This window comes from Vidua macroura, chromosome 23, assembly GCF_024509145.1.
Source record: "Vidua macroura isolate BioBank_ID:100142 chromosome 23, ASM2450914v1, whole genome shotgun sequence".
In the NCBI taxonomy this organism is placed as follows: Eukaryota; Metazoa; Chordata; class Aves; order Passeriformes; family Viduidae; genus Vidua; species Vidua macroura.
In genome coordinates, this window is record NC_071593.1 from 5,641,322 (window position 1) to 5,665,469 (window position 24,148).

A 24,148-nucleotide genomic window follows, 5' to 3' on the forward strand; every position below is an offset into this window, starting at 1 on the left:
CCAGGAGAGCCCAGATTCTCTGCGTGTGTGGCAGTGGTGTCATCCCAGCCCTGGCAGGGTGGCACACACAGCATCTCCTGCTGCCTTTCAAGGGTTCCTTTGGACAACCCCAGCTCCTGTTCACCACTAACCAGAGAAATGCATTTTCCTTCAGATTGACCAGCCAAGTTTGGGAATGCCATCCAGGGACTACTACTTTAATGGGGGCAACTATCAAAGAGTAAGTATCCCTTGTACTGATTGATTCTGTGCCACTAAAACAACTTTATTCCTCATCTCTGTGCTTTCAAAAACCCCAACACATTAATCTTCACACTATGCACCAATCAGAACCAGACTGTGGCATTCATTGCTACATTTTTTCCTAATTAAGCCAACATTTTGTAAAGTTTACAAAAGGACTGAACAACAGTATAAATATCAAGCCTGCCCAGAACTGGCCAGCTCATGAAGAAGGTTATGGGGAAATAAAATCATGTTTAATAGCTTAGACAGCCTCTCATTTTGAAGGACAGCTTCACATTTTCAGAGGATTTGCATGTATCTTCCTCTGAATGCCTGATGCTCAGCAAGTAGGAATCTGCTGCTACTTACTCTCCCCTTCCCCCCAAATTACATGAAATTGTGAGAGATTATTTTCTAGCTGCTTTCCTCTGCCAATGCTCAGGGCAAAAACACTGATCATGCAAAAACACTGTTTCTGTAAATACACAGAAAGCTGTTGCAAACAAAGCCAGATAATTTGTCTGTTTCCAAGATGAAAATACTGCTTTAGTACATTTTATTTTCCTCAATTATGCCTTGCTAACAAAGAGGATTTGCAGCCCAACATCAAACCAATTTTCCTAACAAGAATGGAAGGGAATACAGAGGGACAACAATCGGCATTTGAGACTCTTTTGTCTCGTGGTTGTGAAGGCAGATGAAAACATCAGTGGGAAGAGTTTTCTTCTCACTTCAGTGTATTTCACTACACTTTATATAGAATATAGCTAAAATATAGCCCTGTGAGGCTTATAGGGGATTGTCCTCACACCTTCTGGGCACTTTTAGGAGTTGCCAGGTCCTGGGACAAAACAATCTCCTGGAAATGGAAAAATATGGAAAACTGCTGACCCGGGAATCTCCCCTGCAAGTGTCCCAGCAGTCACAGCAGAAAAGAGGGATATTTATGCATTGGGGCATAAAGGTCAGACATAGATTGACTTGGAGGAGGTAGGAAATCAGGTACAGTGCAGAGACAATCCTGAATTAGCAAAAGAAAACCAGTTCTGCTCAATACAGCTTTAATTTGAAGGCACAAAGCAGGGGGGCTGAGGCTGTGCTTTTAATCCTAATGACCAAGGAGCAGACACAACCCCTTTTTATTTGTATTTACCAGCTCGCTGCCCCCAGACAATGAGCACAACTCTGATGACCCAAACTCCCCCTGTGCTTAGTCCAGCATCTTTTGGCAAAACTCCTCCTGAGGCCTGGGGGAGTCTGGCCTGATTAAGGCTCAGCATTCAGCCTAAAACCACAAATCATCATCTGTAAGTGCCCAGACTCAATTTCACTACAGCCACTGTGTTTATCTGGCTTCCAGGGTCCACAGAGGAAGAAAACTATGTGAGAAGAACAGGTAGCATCAAGGTTTCCTGTATCAGGGATCAGCACTCCCTCAGCAGCCAAATGTCTTTTCAAGGCCCTTTCTGAGCCATAAATCAGTCAGAGCCTCCCATCAGGAATAAAGCAAAGGTGTCACTGGGAACTCTGAAACAGAGCTTTTCTTTCAGACACTAAAACCAGACCTGAGAAGATTTATGGTATTACTTTCAGAGAACTCAAACCTTCCCTGTTCACCCTGGAATTTTGGATCACTGTTCCCATAGTGTAACTCAAAGCACAGAGCCTCCTCTTTGCCCAAGCAGTAATTCTAACTCAGAATGCCAGGCTTGGATGGCACAGAGAAGCAGAACGTGTGTTTTGAGGCTGGCAAGTGCCCTGTAAGGTATTCATGACAAAGAGAATGCTTTGCTGAATGAGAAATGTGAAGATGACCCACAGAAATAGTGAAGAGAGACTGTTTACAAGGGCCTGGAGTCACAGGACAAGGGGGAATGGGTTCAAACTGACAGAGGAAAGGGTTAGAGGGGATATTGGGAAGAAATTCTTCCCTGTGAGAGTGGTGGGGCCCTGGCACAGGGTGCCCAGAGAAGCTGTGGCTGCCCCACCCCTGGAAGTGTCCACAGCTGGGTTGGACAAGGCTTGGAGCACCCTGGGATACTGGGAGGTGTCCCTGCCATGGCAGGGGTGGCACTGGATGGGGTTTAAGGTCCTTCCAACTTCAAGCATTCTGGGATTCTATGAAATGATGGACAGCCAACCTTTTCTACCCATTCTGTGTCTGAGTGCAGGTGAGAGAAGCTTATCTGCAGTTCATGATCACCATCGCCAAAATGATCCGGGAAGACAAGAACGTGTCCAAAGATGATTCCTTTGTCCAAGAGGAAATGGCAAAGGTCATGGAGCTTGAAACAGAGATTGCAAATGTGAGTAGAGAGATCAAGAACTCCTCAGGAAGGTGTGAGGGGCAAGGGGTGAGGGGGAAGGGTCTCTTGCTGGTTTGTGCAGCAGTTTTCAATGCACCAGAAAACGCACAGACCAGAACAAGTGGGGGAAGAAGACTTTTTGTGCCATGAGCAGCCCAAAAATCAGAGCCTCTGTGTCTCTAATTCTGCCTGCTGTGTACACTGCTGCTATGCTGCTCCAGTCCCAGCCTTATTTCTGTTTGGAACTCTTCTAAAGCAGGATAATTCACCTTCTGCTAACCATGCACTGGGATAACACCAGGGCAGGCTCCTTTGCATCTTTAATAACCTACAGCACCCTAAAAATCCCCCAGAGGAGGCTTCCATTCTAAAGAGGGCAGAAGGAACCACTTGGCTCAACATATCCCTGAAATGTTATTGAGTAGGGGGGGACCCAGGTTCCTGTACTGAATTTTTGGAAGCAGCACTGGGCGCAACCAAATGATTTTCCTTTCCCCAAACAAGCTGGTTAATGTGAATATTATTGGAGTGTGTATATGTGCACCTGCATGTGATTTCAGCCATTGATATTTCTGTCAGTTGATTCCAGTAATAACCTTGTGAATGTCTTCAGGCCACCACCCCAGCAGAGGAAAGGCACGATGTGACCTTGTTGTACAACAAAATGACCTTAGCAGAGCTGCAGGAGAAGTTTGCATTCAATGTAAGTGTTTCATGAGCAGTCTCATACTTCAGGTCTCTTAATTACATGCCAGTTGGAAATGGCTTTGTGAATTGATCAACAAAGAGGTATAAAATCATTCCCATTCCTAGTTTTGTCTTTAGAATCTCTTCAAAGGCTTTGTCCTACTGAACAGCTGCATTCAAGGTCATAAGACTGTCAAAAGTCCAGTTACTGAGGCATTTAATCATCCAACACTGGAATGTCTTTCTGTCTGCCTAGGAATTTAACTGGACCTTCTTCATCCAACGTGTCATGTCTTCAGTGAGTGTCCAGGTGGACCCAGATGAAGAGGTGGTTGTGTATGGGATGCCTTATCTGCAAGAGCTGAAAGCTATTATCTCCAAGTACTCAGCCAGGTAGAGAAACTGCAGGATAGGTAGGACAAAAGTCACAGAAGGATTGCTGAAATGTCCATTATTGGACCCCCTTGCTAGTTCTGAGCTTCTGAGGAAAAAATGACACCTCTGTAAAATACAGGAAATGCCTTTGGAGGTTTCAATTCCAAATACTGCAGTACAAGGTGTCTCACTTGCTGCTTTCTTAGAATAGGTTAAATGGGGAGGAAAAAATACATGACAGGCTTAGCTCTTGTTGCATTCTAGAAGGAAGAAAAATAAGAAATTAATTCCAAAACAGACATGACAGCCCAGTCCTCAGGCTGGATGACTCTGCAGTTAAATGTGAGACCCAGGACTGGCAGCAATGATTTCCTTCCTTGTCTCCAGCCAAAATTGAGATTCCCCTCTGACTGTCTGCCCTAGTGCTGATTTTTACAGGGAGTTAAGCTCAGCTTTGCTTTCCCACACAGCACCATCCAGAACTACCTCATCTGGCGGCTGGTGATCGACCGGGTCAGCAGCTTGAGCCGGCGCTTCAAGGACGCTCGGGCCAGCTACAGGAAGGTATTTCCTCTCTTCATAAAGAGGGGAGCACAACTGCCACCAAACCCCGCCTGCTCAACACAACAACCCTGCCAGGGGTTTGGAAAGAGATGGACTTTAAGCTCCCTCCCAGCCCAAACCATTCTAGATTCTGTGCTGACATCACGGAATCCTCAAACAAGCCCAATCCCAGCAGTGGAAAGCTTTGGGTTAATTTGGGCAGTGGTTTGAAACCTTTGGGTTAATTTGGGCAGCGGTTATAAACCTTTGGGTTAATTTGGGCAGCGGTTTGAAACCTTTGGGTTAATTTGGGCAGTGGTTTGAAATCTTTGGGTTAATTTGGGCAGTGGTTTGAAACCTTTAGGCTAATTTGGGCAGTGGTTTGAAACCTTTGGGTTAATTTGGGCAGCGGTTTGAAACCTTTGGGTTAATTTGGGCAGTGGTTTGAAACCTTTAGGTTAATTTGGGCAGTGGTTTGAAACCTTTGGGTTAATTTGGGCAGCGGTTATAAACCTTTGGGTTAATTTGGGCAGCGGTTTGAAACCTTTGGGTTAATTTGGGCAGCGGTTTGAAACCTTTAGGCTAATTTGGGCAGCGGTTTGAAACCTTTGGGTTAATTTGGGCAGTGGTTTGAAACCTTTAGGCTAATTTGGGCAGCGGTTTGAAACCTTTGGGTTAATTTGGGCAGCGGTTAGAAGAGCTGCAGGGGCAGGGTTAATGCTGGGCTCTGGTGCTGCAGGCCCTGTACGGGACGACGCTGGAGGAGGCGCGCTGGAGGGAGTGCGTGAGTTACGTCAACAACAACATGGAGAACGCGGTGGGAGCCATGTATGTCCGGGAGACTTTTGCTGGTGAGAGCAAGAGGATGGTATGTAGTTTACCCTTCATACTACTGTACATCCACTGTGGTGGCAGCTCTCTGGTCAGAGAGAGAGAAAGCTAGATAAGCTCTCCCATGAGCCGGCCTGGGAAGCTTTAGGGAGCTGGAGAGAAAGAATTTCAAATAATCTGCACCTGGTGTTTTGTAATAAGCTGTTTTGTCCCTAAGGTTGTTTACAAATAGGTGTCTTCTTAATTAGCCAATGGTGATGGTGTTTTGATTAAGGGACCAATCAGTTCTACCTGTAGTGAACTAGAATACAAAAAGGAATGGGTTTTCTAATAAAGTGAGTTAGCCTTCTGAATGCCTTGGGTGTCTGTGTCGTTCATGACTCAACAGCGACACATCCACAATGCCCACAGTGCCCATTCCCTCTGGTGTCAGCTCTCTGTTTTTTGCCTGGGAGACTTATCCATCAGTCAAGAAGGTGCAAGAACTCATTTGTGATGCTTTTTATGTCTTTGTTGTATTAGGAACAGCAAGAAGCAAATGACATTTGACTCCAAAAGCTCAGAAGGCAAAAAGCGAACCTTTATTACCAAATTCCCCATATTTATAATCAGGATTGTTACCTGTCAGGATTGTTACCCAGAACCTGATTGGTTCTCAAACAACATTTCTCATACCACTGGATAGTTAGGAACAGCACTTTCTTGTACACCTCTCTATAAACATCATGTACAACATTCCACATGTTCATAAATACCAGGTGCACAGACCAAGATAAGAATTGTTCTAATTCTTTTCTCTGAGCTTCTCACAGCTTTTCCCAGAATGATGCCTGGGAAAGTTATCTGTTTCGCTCCCTGACCAAACTGTCACATCCACACTTTTAGATGCTCAGTACCATGGTTTAGAGCACAGGATTTGGAGACTTTGCCTTCCAGCAGGAAGCTTTTCATCCCTCCTCAGCTGTGCCTGGGAATAGGGCATGTGAATGGTGAATGTCTCCCTGGCTCTCTTTCAGGTCCGAGATTTAATAGAGAAGATCCGTGAAGTGTTTGTGGAGACCTTGGATGAGTTACAGTGGATGGATGAGGCATCCAAGGAGAAAGCTCGTGAGAAGGTCAGACATAACAAAGAACTTCAGTTTTCCCTTATGAACACGAAATACTTGGAATTTTGTAGTATCACCGTATCCAGTTTCTCCACAAACAAGAGGAAAAGAGGACATTATGATCCTGTTACATTGTCCTTTCCTTTCAATCCTTTGTTAGCCCACATCAATAAAAATTCCAATTGGATATGACGCAATTCCCCCAAAAAAAAAAAACTTTTCCAACTTTTAATTGACCTGAGGACCATCAGCACCATTCCAAGGCCAAGAAAAAAACCCAAACATTTAACTATTTTTTGTATTGAAACTTTACTAAAAACAACCCAACAACAGCACACCAACAAAAACCACAATTAAGAGGAAATATTCAACTCTTTTCTTCCAGGCAATGGCAATCAAAGAACAAATTGGCTACCCAGATTACATTTTGGAAGATCACAATGAGAAACTGGACCTGGAATATGCCAATGTAAGTGTTTTGTGCATATCTCACTAAATACCTCAAAATAAACCCCTGCATTTGCTTTCTTGCCACTGGAATATTTGTACCTGTGCAACTGCCCTTTCCAAGGACATTAAAATGAACAGATTAATAAATAATTGGTGCTAAGAACCAACTATTCAGTGAAACCATGCAACCAAAGCATTCTTTAGAGGACATTCAGTGGGACGAGGAGTTCCTCTTCCTGCTCAGCTGACCAATGTACTTGGATCCCTGTTTGTGTAGTTAAACTTCAGTGAACACAACTACTTTGAAAACATCCTGGAAAACCTGCGAGCTGGAGCCCAAAAGAGCCTGAAGAAGCTTCGAGAGAGAGTTGACCAAGATATGTGAGTTTCCAGACAGAGCCACAGACACAACCTAAATTCTGGGTGAATGGTTGGGGGTGTTCAGCTCTTGCTGTGGGTACCTGGGAATGCCCGTGGCTGACGTGATCAAGGAATTAAACCATTTTAAGGTAAAGTAAAAAATGCTTTTCCCCTTGAATGTTGTGTGTTTGGGATGAAAGCTGCCCATAAACAAACCACCAGGTATTTCCTGGTGTCAGGAATTATTCACAGCTGTGATCAATGCACCCTTTTTCCTCCATTAATTCTTGCCTTATATAATCTCTTTATAAGGACTTTCCTTCATGTTACAAGGTTCTTCTTTCCTTCTCCTAACAAGGAAATTATATTTCTTTATATATCCCTATTCCTGAGAATAAATATATTACCTATATATGTGTGTGTATGCATATGCATATACATATATCTATATATCTATATATATATATATAATCCCTGAAAGGATTCTATCTTTACAATCCTTTCCTATATACCTTGCATTTTTTAACCAGAATTAAATTTCAAAAATGTCTGGGGAAAAAAAAAAACTTCATGACTAACTGTGTGCAACATTTATTTTTAGATGGATAATTGGAGCTGCAGTGGTCAATGCATTCTATTCCCCCAACAGGAACCAGATAGGTAGGTTTAAACACTTTTAACCAGCTGATTTTTTCCACACAGCAGTGCAGGTCTGCATCCAGAGGCAAACCTGCCTGTGCCCATCCAGGAATTGTGGGCAAGGCTGCCAGGCTGTTCAGCTCAAGCACTTTGCTGATGAATATTCAGCTCCCCAGTTTATACCCTGTCAGTGAACAGCCTTGGGCTTGAAAGCCTGGGACAGCACCAGTGCCAGCACCCAGAGAATGCTCCCAGTGTGTCCTGGGCTGCTCCTGCTCCTGAGTTCTGATAGCACATGGGGCAGTTTGCTCTGGGCAAGTACACTGCTAGGAGCCACCCAGACTGCAGAAACTGCCTCAGGTCCCAGAGCATCAGCCCTGTGAGCTCTCAGAGCTGCTGGGCTGCTCTTCCTCGTTCTTGGCGTGGGAGAAGTTCAGAGCCTGCCTGGCTCCCTGTGCTCCCTGAGCTCAGAGCTCATGCAGGAGCTCAGGTTAAAACTGCTGAGTCTCTGCTGAATTCTGAGCACCCCAAGCAGGAGAGACAATAGATAATTCCCTCCAGAAGTGCTTATTCAAGTTCCCAGACTGCCAGGAAGATCTGCTTCTCAACTGCTGATACCACAGAAGGACAAATCCATGGGGTTTTAGGCCAGACAGTAACTGCATCCTGCTCCCAGGGCAAAGGCCAGGAGTGGAAACAGCCCAATTTACCAACAGTCACAACAGAAAACTTCTGTAATTGCTAAGAGCAGAAACATCCAAATTGCTGATAATTTAGCCCTCTGACCTCACCCAAAATCTGTTTTGCTTTGTGCAGCTTCCATGCACCTCCATCCTGCAGGTACAGCAGCACCAGGACCTTCAGCCACAGCAGAGCCCTCCTGGGGGCTTTACTGGTGGCCAGCCTCAGCTCCCAGTTTATCCCCAGTGGTTTTAAACAGACTGGAATCAGCTTTCCAGGCAGGGAACTCAGGTCCTGAAGCCACCTGGTTCCTTTCCAGCTTTGTCCTTATAAATCATACAAAAGTAACTCATTTAAGAAATTTGGAGATGAATATGCCTGTGTAAAAATCCAAGCACAACCACCCACAATAGTGTGTATGTCAGTTAAATTCTGACAGCAATTTTCCACACTGCTCTGTCTTACTGCAGTCTGGATTATGCATTTCTCCACAAAATTGCATGGATAAAACCTGTGTAGCCAAAAGGGTTTTGTCTCTGAATTAACTACTTGCAATACAATTTCAATATCTCCCTTCAGAGAAAATATCTCATTAGAGTGAATTACTGCCAGTCTGAATTCCTCCAGAAGCATTTATGCTTTTCAGCTTGTTTAGAAGGGGTGAAAAGCAAATCCCATGGTTCTGGATAAGGTTTTTCCCAGCAGATTGAGGCAGAACAGAGCTCATATTACCCCCCTCAACTGGCATCGAGTGCCCTTGGTGGTCTATAGGAACCACTCCTGTGCATGTTTTACACTCCAAGTGTTGATGGTATCAGCAGATGATTTCTTACCTCTCCTTAACCCAAATAAAGCAATAAAACCTCCATTAGTTCTCCTATAAAATGGCTCTGACACACAGACTGTGCCTGTCTCCAAAGGACAGCTCCTAAACATTCTGTTCTGGACTCACTGCAGCAAGCATTATGGACCAAATTAGGCTAAGCTTAATGTAAACGTTGCTTGGGTCTCAAACAGGGAGATACTGTAGCTGCAGATGTGCTAAATTAAACCTTTATTAACTTGTCATTTTCCATTTATCAAGAGAGAAACAATTTCACATGAGGCATGAGCTTGTTTCTAATCATTTTATATTTTCTGTTCCTTCCTGACCCTTACACCAAGCAAACAATCTGTCTGACAAGGATTCAAAAACAAAGCCACCTTACAGCATTTCCCTCTTTCTCCTTGTCTTTGCAGTTTTTCCTGCTGGGATTCTCCAGCCCCCCTTCTTCAGCAAACACCAGCCCCAGGCCCTGAATTTTGGAGGGATTGGGATGGTTATTGGGCACGAGATCACACACGGGTTTGATGACAATGGTGAGATGACTAAAAAAAATGTTCTTATTTCAGCTAAAACTCGTGGCATGGCAGGAATTAAAGTACACTGGGACTGAAGATCCCTGCACAGTCACATCCAGCTCAGCAGCAATAGGAGCACACTGGGAACACTCTGTGGAAAGTTTTGCAGGGAGTGTTTCCTGAACAGAACACAAGAAATAAGCAGATGTTAAAAAAAAAAATTGAGGCAGTGAAAATTCACAGGAAAAAAATGTTATTTTTACAGCATCATCGGATCAGAAACAGAAAACAAGCAGATCGTGGGCTCCCGAATACAGTGAAATCTGTGAACAACATTTTTGGGATAGAACAAATGTCAGTAGTGTCTTGAAATCCCAGGAGACTTTGTTTTTCAACACAAATGCTCGAAATAAGTTGACTTTTTGAAGTTTCTCAAATGCCATGTAAAAGAATTTGGGGGGAAAGCTCACTTCTGACTCTCTAATTCAGGAGTTTCTTCCACGTGGTTTTTTTTTTTAATGCTCATTAATTTTATGCAGATTATACATAAACACACAACACAGCCTCAGAAACTGAATTCTAGAGCAAAGAAAGGCCTTGTTCTAGCCAGAGAGACAAGAACACAAACTCCAGAACTGCAATTCCAGCTTTTAATTATCTATAAACTTCAGTTCTGTCATGTGGCCACACAGAACCAGCACCTCAGACACCTCAGAGCTGAGGGAAGGTTTTGTTACACGATATCTGCAAAATCCACTTGGAAATAAAACCAGGCCTTGGAGCTATACCTGAAGTCAGGGCTGCAGACTGAACAGGAAATCAGGGAATAACAGAGACCACAATTCCATTCTTTTGTGACGAAGAGAATAAACTGTGCCCAAAATATTTCTGAGCATCTAAATTCAAGGAGGAAAGAGGAAGGGGGTGCAGCTCCAACCGCAAGAGTGGCAGTTTTAAAATCCTGCTCAAAACTTTCCTTTTATCCCTGGGTTTTCCTACAGGTAGGAATTTTGACAAGGATGGGAACATGCTGGACTGGTGGAGCAATTTCTCAGCACTGCATTTCAAGGAGCAGTCCCTGTGCATGGTGCACCAGTACGGGAATTACACCTGGGAGCTGGCAGGAGGACAGAATGTGAGTAACAACCACGGCGCTGGCTTTGCACAAATAATGACTTTAACAGGGGATCCCCATGGGGGATAAGCACAAACCCCAGCTACTACAGGGCTGTGATGAACTGGGGACACTGGTGTGGCCCAGAAAGCCCAGGGTCTGTGTGCAGTGATGTTCTGTCCAGCAGCAGCCCAGGTTCTGTCCATGTTATATTTGTGTGTGTTCTGTTCCAATCTACAGCTCTTACCCTGTGATTTGTTTAATTTCATTCTCTCCTTTCTTGTCCCAGCACAAAGTCACAGCTTCCCTCTGTTCCAGGCATGTCAGGCTGTTTTATGACAGACCTGTAGTTCTTACAGTTGCTGATTTTACTGACAATATAGTAAATAAATGATTCTTTTTACAGGTCAGTGGCATAAGCACATTAGGAGAAAATATTGCAGATAACGGAGGAGTCCGACAGGCTTATAAGGTAATCCCCAAACACCCTGTGAGTTAACCTTACCTGGCATCCAGTAATGGGGGGACCTATTCTGTGCTAAAAAAAATGACAATTAACATGTTATTACCATATGCCAAAAGCTAAAGCCTCAGATGTACACCTGGAAGCTCGTGTGCCCATGGCTTGCACCCAGGAGCAGCCAAAGGTGGAGCTCAGGTGTGAGCAGGGAATGTTCTTCCCTACAAAAAACCCTAACAGAAGTCAAAGTAAAACCTTTTATGATTGGTGTTTTGAGTATGGTGCTAAGGGTGCTTATAGAACATCCTGAATTTTTGGAAATCTAAATTCCAACCCTAATGGACACCATTTCAATTAATTACTTCATTAGGATTGTTCTAAAAGCCATCACAGACATGGAGGGGACGTGTGGGGTAACACAAACTGCCTTCACACGGAATCCATGGATGCCCTGTGGTGCTGGATCTCTTTTTACCCTCAGCTCTCCCTTTTGTTCCATGCTTTGGGACTGTCTCAGCACCTGAGAGGCTGCAGAAACAGAATGTTGGGAATTAACCAGCGTGAGGGCACATTAACTTGTCTCCATCATGTCAATATACCTAAAAAAAGCAAATTGGCCAATTAATGTGCAACAATAACAGGTAATGGATTTAACATTGAGCAAGGTTGTTATCTACTATTTAATGAGCAGTTACCTGAAGAGAGAAAAATTATCACTATAGAGAAGCAGAGGAGATTTAACACTTTATTTACAGATGCAAGTTCCTGTAGAAAGAGTCCATGAAGTCAACAGTGCTTATGCTGACAGCTTTTTCATAAAATTCTCTGCACTGTTTGCATTAGGGAGAGAAAATGTATACATATACAGAAGGGAAGCACGCTGGTTAATGCATGTGGTGACTAAAATCCCTCCTGCCAAAACAATATTCAAAATCCTCCTCCTGCTCCTCTGAGTTGATCTGTGATCATTTCCAGGCCTACTTGAAGTGGCTGGAACAGGAAGGGAAGGAGCCAAAGCTGCCTGGACTGAACATGTCCCACAAACAGCTTTTCTTCCTCAACTTTGCCCAGGTGAGAACACACAGGGTTGTGCCTCAGGCCCTTCAATTTTGCTGGAGCAAACACCTGGGGGAAATCAAGAGCAGATAGATCTGTCCCAGAGCACCATATCTTGATGAAACAGAAGCTAATTAATAAATAATTGCATCTATTCTGCCTCTCTATAAAACATACCCCAGTGATATCATAGCAAACTGGGATGGTTCTTAGGAAAGCCACTGAGGGGGTTCCCAACATGAATTCCCTTCAATATTGACCCGCTAATGATGAATGTCCCTGTGCAGGTTTGGTGTGGCTCCTACAGACCAGAATATGCCAGTCAGTCCATAAAGACAGATGTTCACAGCCCTCTGAAGTACAGGTGGGTTTTACTCATTTACTAACTCACAACTCACTTCATTCAACCCCTTGCACCATGGGGTTGAATGAAGACAGGAGAGTCTGATAACACACAAGGTAACTCCCAAGTGATTTCCAGATTTTCTCCCATGCCTTGTAGGGCACTGCTGGAGAGCACGTACCTACACCTGACCTGGTGAATTTGCCAATCCGTAGAGGATGGAGCAAAACCAAACCCACTCTGCTCTGGCATTTCATTGCTCATATTACCCATATTTCCTAAAGCATCCCATATTCTGAACTGCAATCAAGTTCTGAGGCTCCAAACCACTTTCTGTTCCCCAGAGCAGCAATTTCCATGCAAATGAGTCCTTTCTCTTCGTTTAGGGTGATGGGCTCGCTGCAGAACTTTGAAGCCTTCTCCGAGGTGTTCCACTGTAAGAAGGGCACAGCCATGCATCCCGCAGGGAAGTGCCGGGTGTGGTAACCCAGGATGGCACACTGGTGACACCACAAACAGCTCGTGGCAGAGATGTGCCCGGTGTTGCGCTGCTCAGCCACAGCCAGCGCTGCCGGGGCAGCTGCTGCAGTGAGAGCCAAGGAAGCACTCAGCTGTCCCAGTGCCACTGGGAAGCACGCAGGGATCACGGGGTCACGGGGATGGATCCCGGGACTGGCGGGCTGGGCCGGAGGCCACGCTGTGTTCCCGGGCACAACGACTGTTTCCAACGACATCCTGACTGTTACTAAGACACTGCATCAGGGTTACAAGGACTAATTCTTACACGAAAACAAAACCAACAAGCAGCCACAAATCTATTTTTCAGAAAGGAATAATAATTTTAATATGTCAGCTCCACTTTCTGGGGCTCAGCAATGCTTTCTGAGACGTTCCACTGCTTTGTTTCCAGTGTTTTGGTTCCATTTCTGGTGCATTTTTCCCCAGATCAGGTTAGAGCTGGTGTAAACTCTCGTGCTGTCTGTGCCCCTGCACTTTGATCACTGCTTTGTTGTTCATGGATTGCTATTTGTCGTGACAGTGAGCTCTATGTCAAGATACCTGTCGCACTCTCCTCCTGCACTTGAGTTCCTCTGCTCCAAAGAACCCCCTTCAAGTGAGGCATCACTACAATTATCACATTTTAGGAGTACAAATTCTGTCTTTATGGTTAAATTACAGGGTCCCACCCTTCAGAGATATATTTAAAATTATGCTTATTCTTGTAGAAAGTGTATAAAATACCTTTTGCCAAATAGCAGACATGTATCCATGGAAACAATTAAGCTGGTTTTAATCCTGTGCCTTTTTATTTTGCCATAGGCTATTTTTCAGTATTTACACTTGAAAATGTAACATGTATTAATTTTTAATAAAATTTAAAAGAAAAAAATCACGGTGGTGAATTCAGCAATGATTTCCCTATGAAGAGGAATGGGGGGCTTTCCTTGGTAAGCATCCTACTATAATGAGAATATCTTAAACTTCCAACATTTAATAGTGAGTTTTGAATATTATTCCAGCAAATGTTTTTCCTTCTAGCACAGGAATCACTTGACAGCAAGGCAGTAACCACCTGTGTGACTCTGCACAATCACTGAGCCCTGGAGATGGGCCATTAAAGGTTCTGGCACATGCAACTGTTAAAGGGATAACTCAAATGTGCCTGGGAGGGTTATTTCCAAAGGACCATCACAGCACATGGAAGTTACTCTATTTTTTCAAGCAAGTTCATCCCATCTGCCACATGCAAAACACTTCCCAGCTGCCAGCTTGTGTCAGTGCCAAGGGCACGAGCTCCAACCTCCCCTTACAGCCCCCCGACCCTGGTGCTGTGCCCACACACAAACTGGAGATGAGACTCCACATCCCCAGGAAATGGCCCTGAATTCCTACTGACCACTGTGTTACCTTTCCACAATCATAAAATGCATCAGCTCTGTGGGAAGTTCTGCACCCAGAGGTGTTTTGCTGCACTTTACACTCTTAGACAATGAAGCCTCGGAGAAGCTTTAATACATGCTTAGGAAAAGAAGGAAGATCCTGATGTTGCCCAGGAGGAATCCAAAGCCTTTCCTTCTCCCATGCTGCCACCTGGTGACAAATCCTGCTCCAGCTCCTAAAAGACCAGATCTGCCTATGTACAGCAGAGATTTTTTTTTAAGGAATTTTAAAGCATTCCCTAAACCCTTCCACTTTCCATTGCCTGCAGCTTTTCCCATCAGAGCTGTGACTTTGAACAGCCATTCCTGTAAAGCACAGAATTTCTGAAACATCACCTTAGTCTGCAAAAACACTCTGAACGAATTCTGCTGAAAAAGCTAACACAGTTAAAAAATGAAAGAAAGAAAGAAAGAAAGAAAGAAAGAAAGAAAGAAAGAAAGAAAGAAAGAAAGAAAGAAAGAAAGAAAGAAAGAAAGAAAGAAAGAAAGAAAGAAAGAAAGAAAGAAAGAAAGAAAGAAAGAAAGAAAGAAAGAAAGAAAGAAAGAAAGAAAGAAAGAAAGAAAGAAAGAAAGTTGTCTATCATATTTTCCTTAAGCAAAAAGCCAACATTTCCCATTTTTTCCATTCCTCATGGTCATGTGGATGTCACCTCCCAGATATCCCAGCACACCCACTCAGGGCCTTCTCTGTGCCTCTCCAGATTCTTCCACATCTCATTTTATAGAAAATTGTGATAACTAACACATTCCCATCCTCACCAAATCCTTCCTTAAAATCATTCCCAGGGAGACTCTTCCAGAGTAATCCTTTTCCTTATGGTAAAGCCAACAGCCACATAACTCAGAGTTTTCCCTTCTGCAGGTACCAGGAAAGTTCTTCCACAAAGAGAATGTGTTTTCTTCAGTAAAAAACTTTATTTTTAGGCACAGTGGACACAGAGGATATTAACTTTCTTTACTAAAAGCTACATGGTTTGCTTGGCACAATGGAATTTTTTTTTTTTTTTGCTTCACATGTAATCGCTGTGTACAGTTCCTTTTCCCAGCAATACCTTCTTTTCTCCTAAAAACTGAAAAATCTGTACAAAAATGCATTTGGAAACCATATTTTGTGTTATGCAGAATGTTTAAAATGGAAAAAAAAAAGCCAGTTTTTTCCCACCAACAGGCAACAACAGAATAATTGATGCATACCAAGTGTCAATTGTCCATGGGGGAAGAAGAAAAGTCCAGACATTCCACACAGCCCACTGCTCCTGAAGAGGATGTAAAAGGGAAGAGTCTCCAGCCCCTTGTGACACTCCCAGTGCCTTGATCACTCAGCTATTGCCGACTTTGATGCTTCACAAGATGCCACTGGGCTATTTCATTAACTCCTTTGCAAACCCTCCTTTTCATTTTCAAGCTGCCTTTTTCTTCATGATGATTTAGGGAAAAAAAAAAATAAAGGGTTGTGCTTGGGTTTTTTAGCCATCCCCATTGTGTGTCACAGTTCAAACAATGTCCAATTCAGGCCTGGTTTCTTTGGGGTCAGCACCAACTTCCTGCACAGGAGCAGTTGTTTGATCCCCTTTCTCCTCGTTAACATCAAAACCTGCCCATGCTGTTCATGCTTTATGACATGCCAAAGGAAAATACAGAGTATGAACAGCCAACTTTTATCAGCTTTTATCAGCAAATCCTACTCTTTCCACTCTAACAGCCAGGCTTCTACTTCTCTCTTAAGAGCAACAACCACTGTTGGGTCATTCTCAAATCAGATTTTAATGTATTACCCAAAAAGAGAGATACCTCTGACTCCTGCACTGCTGCAAAGGAAAGGAAACAGTCCCACCAACAAGCAGTGAGGGGAATTTTCAGCTGAAGACCTAAGACCATTCTTCAGGATGTTATTACAGAACTACCCCTTTACAGCCATGTTCCTCATACTTATGGGGCACATAACCTTTCCTCCTTTGCCGGATATTTGCGAGGGCAGCTGCACCATCCAGCAGAACCACAGAGACAAGGGTTTCCATGATTGTTGTCAGAGGCAGAGCTGGGGAAATGTTCTGGTCCTCAGGTGTGATGTGATAAAATAAAAAATTGTGGTGTTACAGCCTACCAGTGGAACTGCTGCCCTGTTTTCCACATCACACCTCCCAAAGGTCATCCTGACTCTTGGTGGGTAATCCACGTGGGAGCTGGCTCTTACTTCTTTGCTTTAATGCTTGTAAGTGCAAAATCATTCTCCTCAGAAGCAAACTGTCAGCTGTTCCACTCCTAGAGTGGATGTGTCCCTTACTCCTAGAGTAAGGGAAGTGTCACCTGAAACCCAGGTACCAAGAGTGTGCTGCTCTCCATGGTTCCAGATCCAATTCTGCTGGAGCCACCCCAAGAGCCTCCCATGCAATGACAAGTTTGGATGAGAAGCTGAAGGCCAAATCTGTAATGTCAATGAGCTCATAAAGAGAGGAGTTTAGCTGTTCCCAAGAGTGAGGGATTCCACACTCGGAGCCTTACTGGGAAGAGGATGCTGCTGTTTGGAAGACACCAAAATGCAGACCCAACAGCCTCACTCACCCAAAAGGAATCTGAGCTGCTTCCCTGGGCAGTGGGGTGCAGGTCTCAGACATGCAGGCTGTGGTGGAGATGACAAGAGGACAAACTTCACACACGTTGTCCTGGATTTTGTGCCTAGAAGGGAGAAACCCACAGGATTTCTCTCTGCGCCGCTGGCTAAGGGCAGTTCAGCAGAGTCTTTGTGACCCAGTGTTTCCTTCAGACACCCTTCACCTCAGGCAGCAGCTCACACACTTCTCCCTTTCACGCAGGGAAAAAGCATAAAGTGTCCTTGACCACATCACACTCAGTGCCCACGGGGCACAGCCAGCGCTCCAACGACGTGACGGGCACCAGGGCACGGACCTCAGGGCAACACAAGGACCGGGTTACACCGCAAGAACTGGGTCCCGGAGACCAGCTCCTCACGGCCCCTGAGGTGGTTTCCCCTCACGGCAACTGAGGTTGTTTCCCCGTGGTCCGTGAGGAGGTTCCCTCATGGCCACCGAGGCAGGTCCCTCACGGCCACTGAGGCAGGTCCCTCATGGCAACCGAGGCGGGTCCCTCACGGCCACCGAGGCAGGTCCCTCATGGCAACCGAGGCGGGTCTCTCACGGCCACTAAGTCAGGTCCCTCATGGCCCCTGAGGCAGATCCCTCACGGCCACCGAGGTGGGTCCCTCATGGCCACCGAGGCGGGTCCCTCATAGCCCCTGAGGCAGTTCCCTCATGGCCACCGAGGCAGGTCCCTCGTGGCTCCTGAAGCGGTTCCCTCACGGCCACCGAGGCAGGTCCCTCATGGCAACCGAGGCGGGTCCCTCACGGCCACCGAGGCGGGTCCCTCATGGCCCCTGAGGCAGTTTCCTCATGGCCACCGAGGCGGGTCCCTCATGGCCCCTGAGGCGGGTCCCTTATGGCCCCTCAGGCGGTTCCCTCACAGTCCCTGATCTCCCCACTCGCCATCCTCATGGTGCCCCGGCAGGGGTCCCCGCAGGACACCAAAGAGAAAGCGAAAGAAGGCATGGAGGAAGGAGACGGGAAGGGAAGGGGATGGGACGGGGATTGGAAGCCGCCGGGCCGTGCGGCTCGGATTCCCTCAGCGCTTCCCGCCCTCCCGGCCGGGAAGAGCGGGGAAGGTTTTGGCAGGGAGAGAGCTATGCCCGAAGTCAGTAAAATACCTCAAATTGTTCCAAAGCAGCCCCTCAAAGCCTGAGATACCACTGAGATCCTGGCAAACCAACCCCTCAAAGCCTGACAAACCCCTCAAATCGTGTCAAACCCCTCAAAACCTGACAAATACTTCAAAGCGTGACAAACTCTCAAATTGTCAAACCCCTCAAAACCTGACAAACTCTTCAAAGCCTGACAAAACCCTCAAATTACAGCAAACCCCTCAAAGCCTGACAAACCCCTTAAATTGTGGCAACCCCCTCAAAACCTGACAAACGCCTCGAATCCCAGCAAGCCAACCCCTCCAAACCTGGCACAAACCCACGCCTTAAAACCTGGCAAACCAAGCCCTTAAATTCTAGTACAAACTCCTCTAAACCCGGCAAAACCTCACCCCTCAAAGCCCAGAAAACCAAGCCCTCAAATCCTGGTAAAAATCCCTCTCAACCTAGCACAAACCCACCCCTCAAAACCTGGCAAACCAAGCCCTCAAATCCCGGTAAAAACCAACCAACCCCTCAAATCCTGGTAGGAGCCCCTCTAAATCTGGCACAAACCCACCCCTCAAAACTAGACATAGTGGACTAAGTTTGTGAATAAATGGTGTGGAAATAGGACTCAGGTTCTGGGCAGGTGCAGGACATTGCTGCTCAGGTGAGGGGTTTTGGGACAGGAGGGGCAGTGACTGAGGAAATGCTCAGTAGGATTCTGCAGGAATCTGTGTGGCAGGAGCACTCCTTGAGGTTTGGGGTGACTCACATGGTGGGATTCACGAGAATATACAGAGTAAACATGAAAGGGAGTTCTTTGAGCTTTACGAGAAACCCATTTCTTCAGAACTATGTTAACCTTTCTTAGGGGTGTACGCAGCTGCACATCCTTCAGATGGAGAGACCCACACAGAAGTTGCACACAAATGCATTTTATTGCTCTCTACACACACAGAGACGCATACACAGTATGCAGATGAGCCATAGGGCAGTCCCAACACTGGGAGAAACACCATCCACCAGGAATTCAACCACTCAATACAGATAAAAATCATTATTATAATGAAAATGCTAAAAAAGCATAGCTTACACCCAGAATGTATAACATTGACAAATCAAGCCTGTTACCTACTACTTTTCTTTAACATAAAGCAATAACATACTCTTTTTCTAAATTGAAAAAAGCATCAAATAGTAGAAGTATTCCACATAGTTTCCTAACTCCTGGTCATCCCTCACACTGTATATACAGGACTATGAAAGGGCCATGGGGGAGAAATCCAAACCAAAACCAAACCCATTTTTGATGCTGCACAACTGCTAAGCAAACAGAGGGAAATACTTTAACCAAGTGTGCATGAACCAAAGGGAATAAATTTATCCTCCGGGGTGACTGAGCCAACCAGATTTGTCAGTCAAGCCAGAGCAAAGCTGATGGCTCTTTCTGGAAATATTAGAGAAAATCTCCTACAGCAATTACTGTCCATCACAACTGTAACATTTACAAACACCCTCCTTCATTCTGAAGACGTTGCCCCTGCTCGGGCAGCACTGCACCAGTGCCTACACAGCTTCAACACTAAACAGAACACCTCAGCTTTTGCCAGAGGATCCCAAAAAAAGTCAAAAGCATGGCATTCTCTCATACATAAATAAAACACGGGGGGAAATAAAATTCCCTACAGGAGAGAGGATCAGAGCTGGACTATCAGATGCAGTCAGATCCTTCCTCTGGACTGTCACAGGTCCGTGCAGTGAGGACTCCCCCGACTACCAGGGCCTCCAGAGAGGGCTGCTGTCCTTTGGAGACACTTGCTTCAGGGCACTGGCATTCCCAGGGGAGAAGGAGACCTCTGGAGCTGCTGATTGGCTCTTCTGGAAGTGACTTAAAAGTTTGGTCTGTGTTTCAGTTCGGACTTTGTGGAGAGAGAGGAAATAGAAAGCTTCTTGCAAGCATCTGGAATAGCCCTCTCTGAAGTCAAACTGGGAGCTTTTATGGAAGGATCCTGCAGCTAGAGAAGGGAAGAAAAGAGGGAGAGGGAAGAAAGAATAGTTTAGAACAGCTGTCCATGGCTCGAGATTCATACAACAGCGACAAATTTGCAGTAAAATGGAGACTGAAAGAAAACTCAATACTTACTCTTCATCTGCAGCTGGCTCTGCTGCTTCAGGTAGCTGACAGTCATCTCCAGGATGTCGGCTTTCTCCAGCTTGGAGTTGGGCTGGTGCCTCTGGAACTCCTTCTCCAGGAGCAGTTTCAGCTGCTCGATGCTGCTGTTAATCCGGTCCCGGCGCATTTTCTCCACCACTGGCTTCCTCAGCTGTAAAAAGCAATGGAAAAGAGACCTGTTATTAAAGGATCCTCTCCTTGACACTCCGCAGGGCTGTTTGTTGCCCACCCCTGCTCCTCAACAGAGCGAGGCAAGGTCTCAGCTGGTGTAAACTGCTCTGCTGTGCCTGTACTTACTTTGTTTTTCTCCTTTGGTGTCAGCAGGTTGTCGGGCTCCAAGAAAACGGTGCTGGGAGCCATCTGTCCTGAGCAGAGAGGTCTTGGAGTGGAATCCAGGAGAAACGTGTTGCTGGAAGCTGCCTGTACCCGATATTTATACTGTCCGAGCTCGGGGCGAGTGTGTGGGTCTGCGGCTCGGTGGCGTTTCCCACACTCGCCAGCCAATCCGGGCCACGGGCTGCACAATGGGAGAAGCAGCTATTCTTGCATGCTCCAGTGGCAGTGAATAGCCCGCGGATAATGACCTTCTCCCAGATGAGCAGGTGGGGAGTGTGTGCTCCCTGAAAGGCTGGGATCAGAGTTACGTGTCAGGAGCTGGGAAAGAGCTGCCCTTCAACGGGAAAGGCTGCTGACTAATGCCGCGGATCAATAGCATTCCAGGGGCAGCCCGGGGTTCACATGCGGGAGGAGGAGGAAGGAGGAGGCAGGAGGAGGTCAGCTGCCGATGGCGGGAATGCTGCTCCCGGGAGCGCGCCCAGGCACACGCTGCAGCAGGCACAAGGCACACGCACACGCCAGCAGCTCCTGGTGACCAGAAATTCCTCAAATCCACTAACCTGCTTTCCACAGTGAGCCACCTGCGGTTCTCCCACAGGTGACTCTGCCACCAGCTTTGCCCATGGGAAGCAGAAAACGGCTTTCCCACTTTGACTCACTGCAAATTAAAACATTCAATTTTAAGTACACACAATTATTGAAAACATTTTCTGGGTTGATCCTTGTTCCCTTCCCTCAGAATCTTTTGCAGCCCTTTAGAAAACCCTCAAGCCAAGTCATAAGCACTTTATGTTTCTGTTTCCAAATACCTGCAAGGCAAATACTTGTGGAGAAGGGTCTCGGGATTGTTTCAGGGTCAGTTCGGTATCACATGCTGCCTCTTTCTTCCTCCCCAAAACACATTTTACTCTAATTATTTTCATTTAGTCTAGAAATAAAGGAAAACTGGATGCAGAAGAGATTTCTATCCTCATAAACTTATCAGAAATCAAATTCCTGATTCCTCATTATTCTCCCCTGGGCCAGTTGCTGCGTTTGATGCACAACCTGTGCTCAGGCGGTGCCTGCAGCTGGGAGAACTGACAGTCTGATAAAAACACAGCCAGGGATTCCTGCTGGAAAACTTGAACCAGATCTGCCAGCAATTTATCCATCAAGTAATGTCAGGGCTTATGTTTGTGGAGCTCTTACTGTAGTGAGTAAATACCAGTTGTATTCACATTAATATATGTGTAGGTGTGTTCACCTTTACACTAACGTGTGTGTGTGGTCACACAGGGCCTTTAACGTGAACACACTCACCCAGAGCACAGGGACACATTTCTCTCTCACTCTGCAGCTCATTATTGGTGCACCAGGTAAGGCTTCAATGACCTCTTCCAGGCTCTGCTTTTCCATCCCTATTGTGCTGCCCTGAATGGGCTCCCTTCTCTCAGCACAGAGCAGCAGCTGTTGAGCTCCGGGTCTTTTATGTCAAGTTGTGGGAAAGCTTTTGTGACACCGTTTCACATGTTCTCCTCAAAGCCTGTGGATTATCTCTGAGCCCATGTAATGCCACCTCTGAAACCAATCTTGCCCTCTGTGCATCCCTCTTGGGGAGATTCCCTGAAACAGAAACTCCGGAGCTGGGACTCGTTTCTCCAGCTCGTTAATTGAGCACACGAAGAAGAAAAGTGCCAGTCCTGTGATGGGCAGGGCAGTTTTGCTGGAGACAATTGCTCTTTCCTTCTTGCTGCTTTCCTCTGATTCTCCACTCAGCACCCAGATAAAAACTACATTAATGCCATGGGAACAGTCATGTCAACTTTACCCTCCTTGCTCTTGGGACTGGTTGTGCACTGGCAGAGTCAAGGGGTCAGTGCTCAGAATTTCCTCTCCACCAGCATCCAAACTGACCCAGAGCCTGCATCTGAGGAGGCTGAATGCAAAATAATCTTCTGTGGCATTCTGCTTTTGCTGGAGAGACTGGAAGCCCTACATACTTGAAATGGGTGTGATAATAAGAATTACAATATTCCATGTATTACTGGGAGGTGAACGTAGCAAAATCTCCCCTGGGTGGGAAACCCATTGAGGTTCCTACATCCTTGCTCTGTCACACACAAATTTTAAAGAATTGGAAACAAAAATATGAATTTAAAACAGTTTTTTATTTTCTCTTTGGTTGTACAAGCTCTAAGGGGAAAAATCAGCCAATTACTGACCAAGTTGGAAGAGTTACTCAAATTAGATGCTCAATAACCCAAAATAGATGCTCTGCTTTGGCTGGAAATCCTAAAGAAAGTGGTAACAAAAATTTCTCCCTATTATAAAGCTTGCAGAGTCTGTGGACTTCACACTAAGAAGAATGAATTTGGAATCACACATTTCCTACTCCAAACACACACACTGCTGGACAGAAAGCTCATTAGGATCCCAAAATACTGGATCTGGATGTTTGAAACAGGGCATCAACAACAGCTTTGCCCCAGAATCCCTGCCAGATGTTAACTCTTTAGAAAGCTTTAAGGATGCTGCTGCTTTCCCAAGTCTGGAGAGATGCTCCCTGCTCCCACTGCATCCCTCCCAGTCCATGCTGCCCAGATGGCCTTTTGGGAGTGGGGTTTCCCACTGAACACAAAGCAGAGCCAAGCACCGTTGCTAATGTGGTTTGTACTTGGGCACACTTCCTTTGTGACAGGAGGGAATATAGTTAAGGAACGGTGTGGGAAACTCCGGAGTACGCAAACTTCCACAGCAGTAAGTCATTCAGAAAGGGGAGCAGGGGCGAAGATGAACTGGGAACAGGAAAGACAGCAAAATGTGGGATATTCAGTTAGTGCTGAGTCCTGCAGAGCATTCTGAGGTGGAAAATAAAATGGGTCCAGTCCCAGAGGCCTTACTGGGACCCACACTGAGGCCAACAGAGAATTTGGACTCCAAGATTTGCTCTACAGATTTCGTACCTCTGGAACGATTTCCTGATCTCTGTAAACTTGTAAATACAAATTACCTCCACACCTTCCTCTTGATTTATCAAAACCTAATCAAAATTTGAATCTTCTCCTGCCAATACCAAAACGAGATTCAGATCTGTTGTTTCTCAGTTCTTTTCTCCACCTGGTATTGCTGGTATAAAACCTGATTGAGTTTTCTCAGCTCCCATAGCTCCACATGGGTCATACAAAACTCTCACAATACCATCATGGTCCACAGGAGTTGCTGCATTTCCTGGGACGTATTAAACAGACTGGGGAGTTAAAGAGGCAAACAGGGGATGTGGCTCAGAATTCTCAGCACAATCTGACCCACCTCTGCCACCTCCAGTGGGTCAGTTGGCTGTGGCCTGACTGGTGGATGAGCAAGACTGTGCTCTGCAACTCCTTTCCCGGTCATTTCCTCCCAGCCCCTCCCTGCTTTTCCTCCTAACCCTTCCCCATATTTCCTCCCTGTCCTTCCCTGTCCTGTTGCTTGGCTGGTGCAATTACTGTCGGCCTGCACAGCTT

General features: G+C 45.7%; 2 protein-coding genes across 3 annotated transcripts in view; one reads left to right on the forward strand and one right to left on the reverse strand.

The window, feature by feature from the left end:
• MMEL1 (membrane metalloendopeptidase like 1) overlaps positions 1 to 13,900 on the forward strand; it is a 23,712-nt gene extending 9,812 nt beyond the window's left edge. For both annotated transcript variants that reach the window (XM_053997589.1, XM_053997590.1), the window contains exons 8-23: positions 155 to 220; positions 2,397 to 2,531; positions 3,145 to 3,234; positions 3,475 to 3,611; positions 4,064 to 4,157; positions 4,876 to 5,004; positions 5,984 to 6,082; positions 6,459 to 6,542; positions 6,801 to 6,904; positions 7,485 to 7,543; positions 9,443 to 9,562; positions 10,546 to 10,679; positions 11,065 to 11,130; positions 12,094 to 12,189; positions 12,462 to 12,538; positions 12,904 to 13,900. In XM_053997589.1, the coding sequence (XP_053853564.1) occupies positions 155 to 220; positions 2,397 to 2,531; positions 3,145 to 3,234; positions 3,475 to 3,611; positions 4,064 to 4,157; positions 4,876 to 5,004; positions 5,984 to 6,082; positions 6,459 to 6,542; positions 6,801 to 6,904; positions 7,485 to 7,543; positions 9,443 to 9,562; positions 10,546 to 10,679; positions 11,065 to 11,130; positions 12,094 to 12,189; positions 12,462 to 12,538; positions 12,904 to 13,003 (1,590 nt within the window). In that variant the 3' untranslated portion in view covers positions 13,004 to 13,900. The remainder of the gene's footprint in view (positions 1 to 154; positions 221 to 2,396; positions 2,532 to 3,144; positions 3,235 to 3,474; positions 3,612 to 4,063; positions 4,158 to 4,875; positions 5,005 to 5,983; positions 6,083 to 6,458; positions 6,543 to 6,800; positions 6,905 to 7,484; positions 7,544 to 9,442; positions 9,563 to 10,545; positions 10,680 to 11,064; positions 11,131 to 12,093; positions 12,190 to 12,461; positions 12,539 to 12,903) is intronic.
• A 5,064-nt stretch (positions 13,901 to 18,964) lies between these two features.
• LOC128818338 (transcription factor HES-5-like) lies at positions 18,965 to 21,820 on the reverse strand. The gene is made up of 3 exons (XM_053997591.1): positions 20,625 to 21,820; positions 20,298 to 20,478; positions 18,965 to 20,169 (listed from the first exon to the last, which is right to left on the reverse strand). The coding sequence occupies exons 1-3, from the start codon at positions 20,685 to 20,687 to the stop codon at positions 19,928 to 19,930; spliced, it is 486 nt and encodes a 161-aa protein (XP_053853566.1). The 5' UTR covers positions 20,688 to 21,820; the 3' UTR covers positions 18,965 to 19,927.
• Between the last annotated feature and the right edge of the window lie 2,328 nt (positions 21,821 to 24,148).

Coding starts and splice junctions, on each gene's coding strand:
- LOC128818338 (XM_053997591.1), bottom strand. CDS start 20,687: ATGGCTCCCAGCACCGTTTTCTTGGAGCCCGACAACCTGCTGACACCA. Junction 20,479..20,624: donor CACCAAAGGAGAAAAACAAA/GTAAGTACAGGC, acceptor TGCTTTTTACAG/CTGAGGAAGCCAGTGGTGGA. Junction 20,170..20,297: donor GAGCCAGCTGCAGATGAAGA/GTAAGTATTGAG, acceptor TCCCTTCTCTAG/CTGCAGGATCCTTCCATAAA.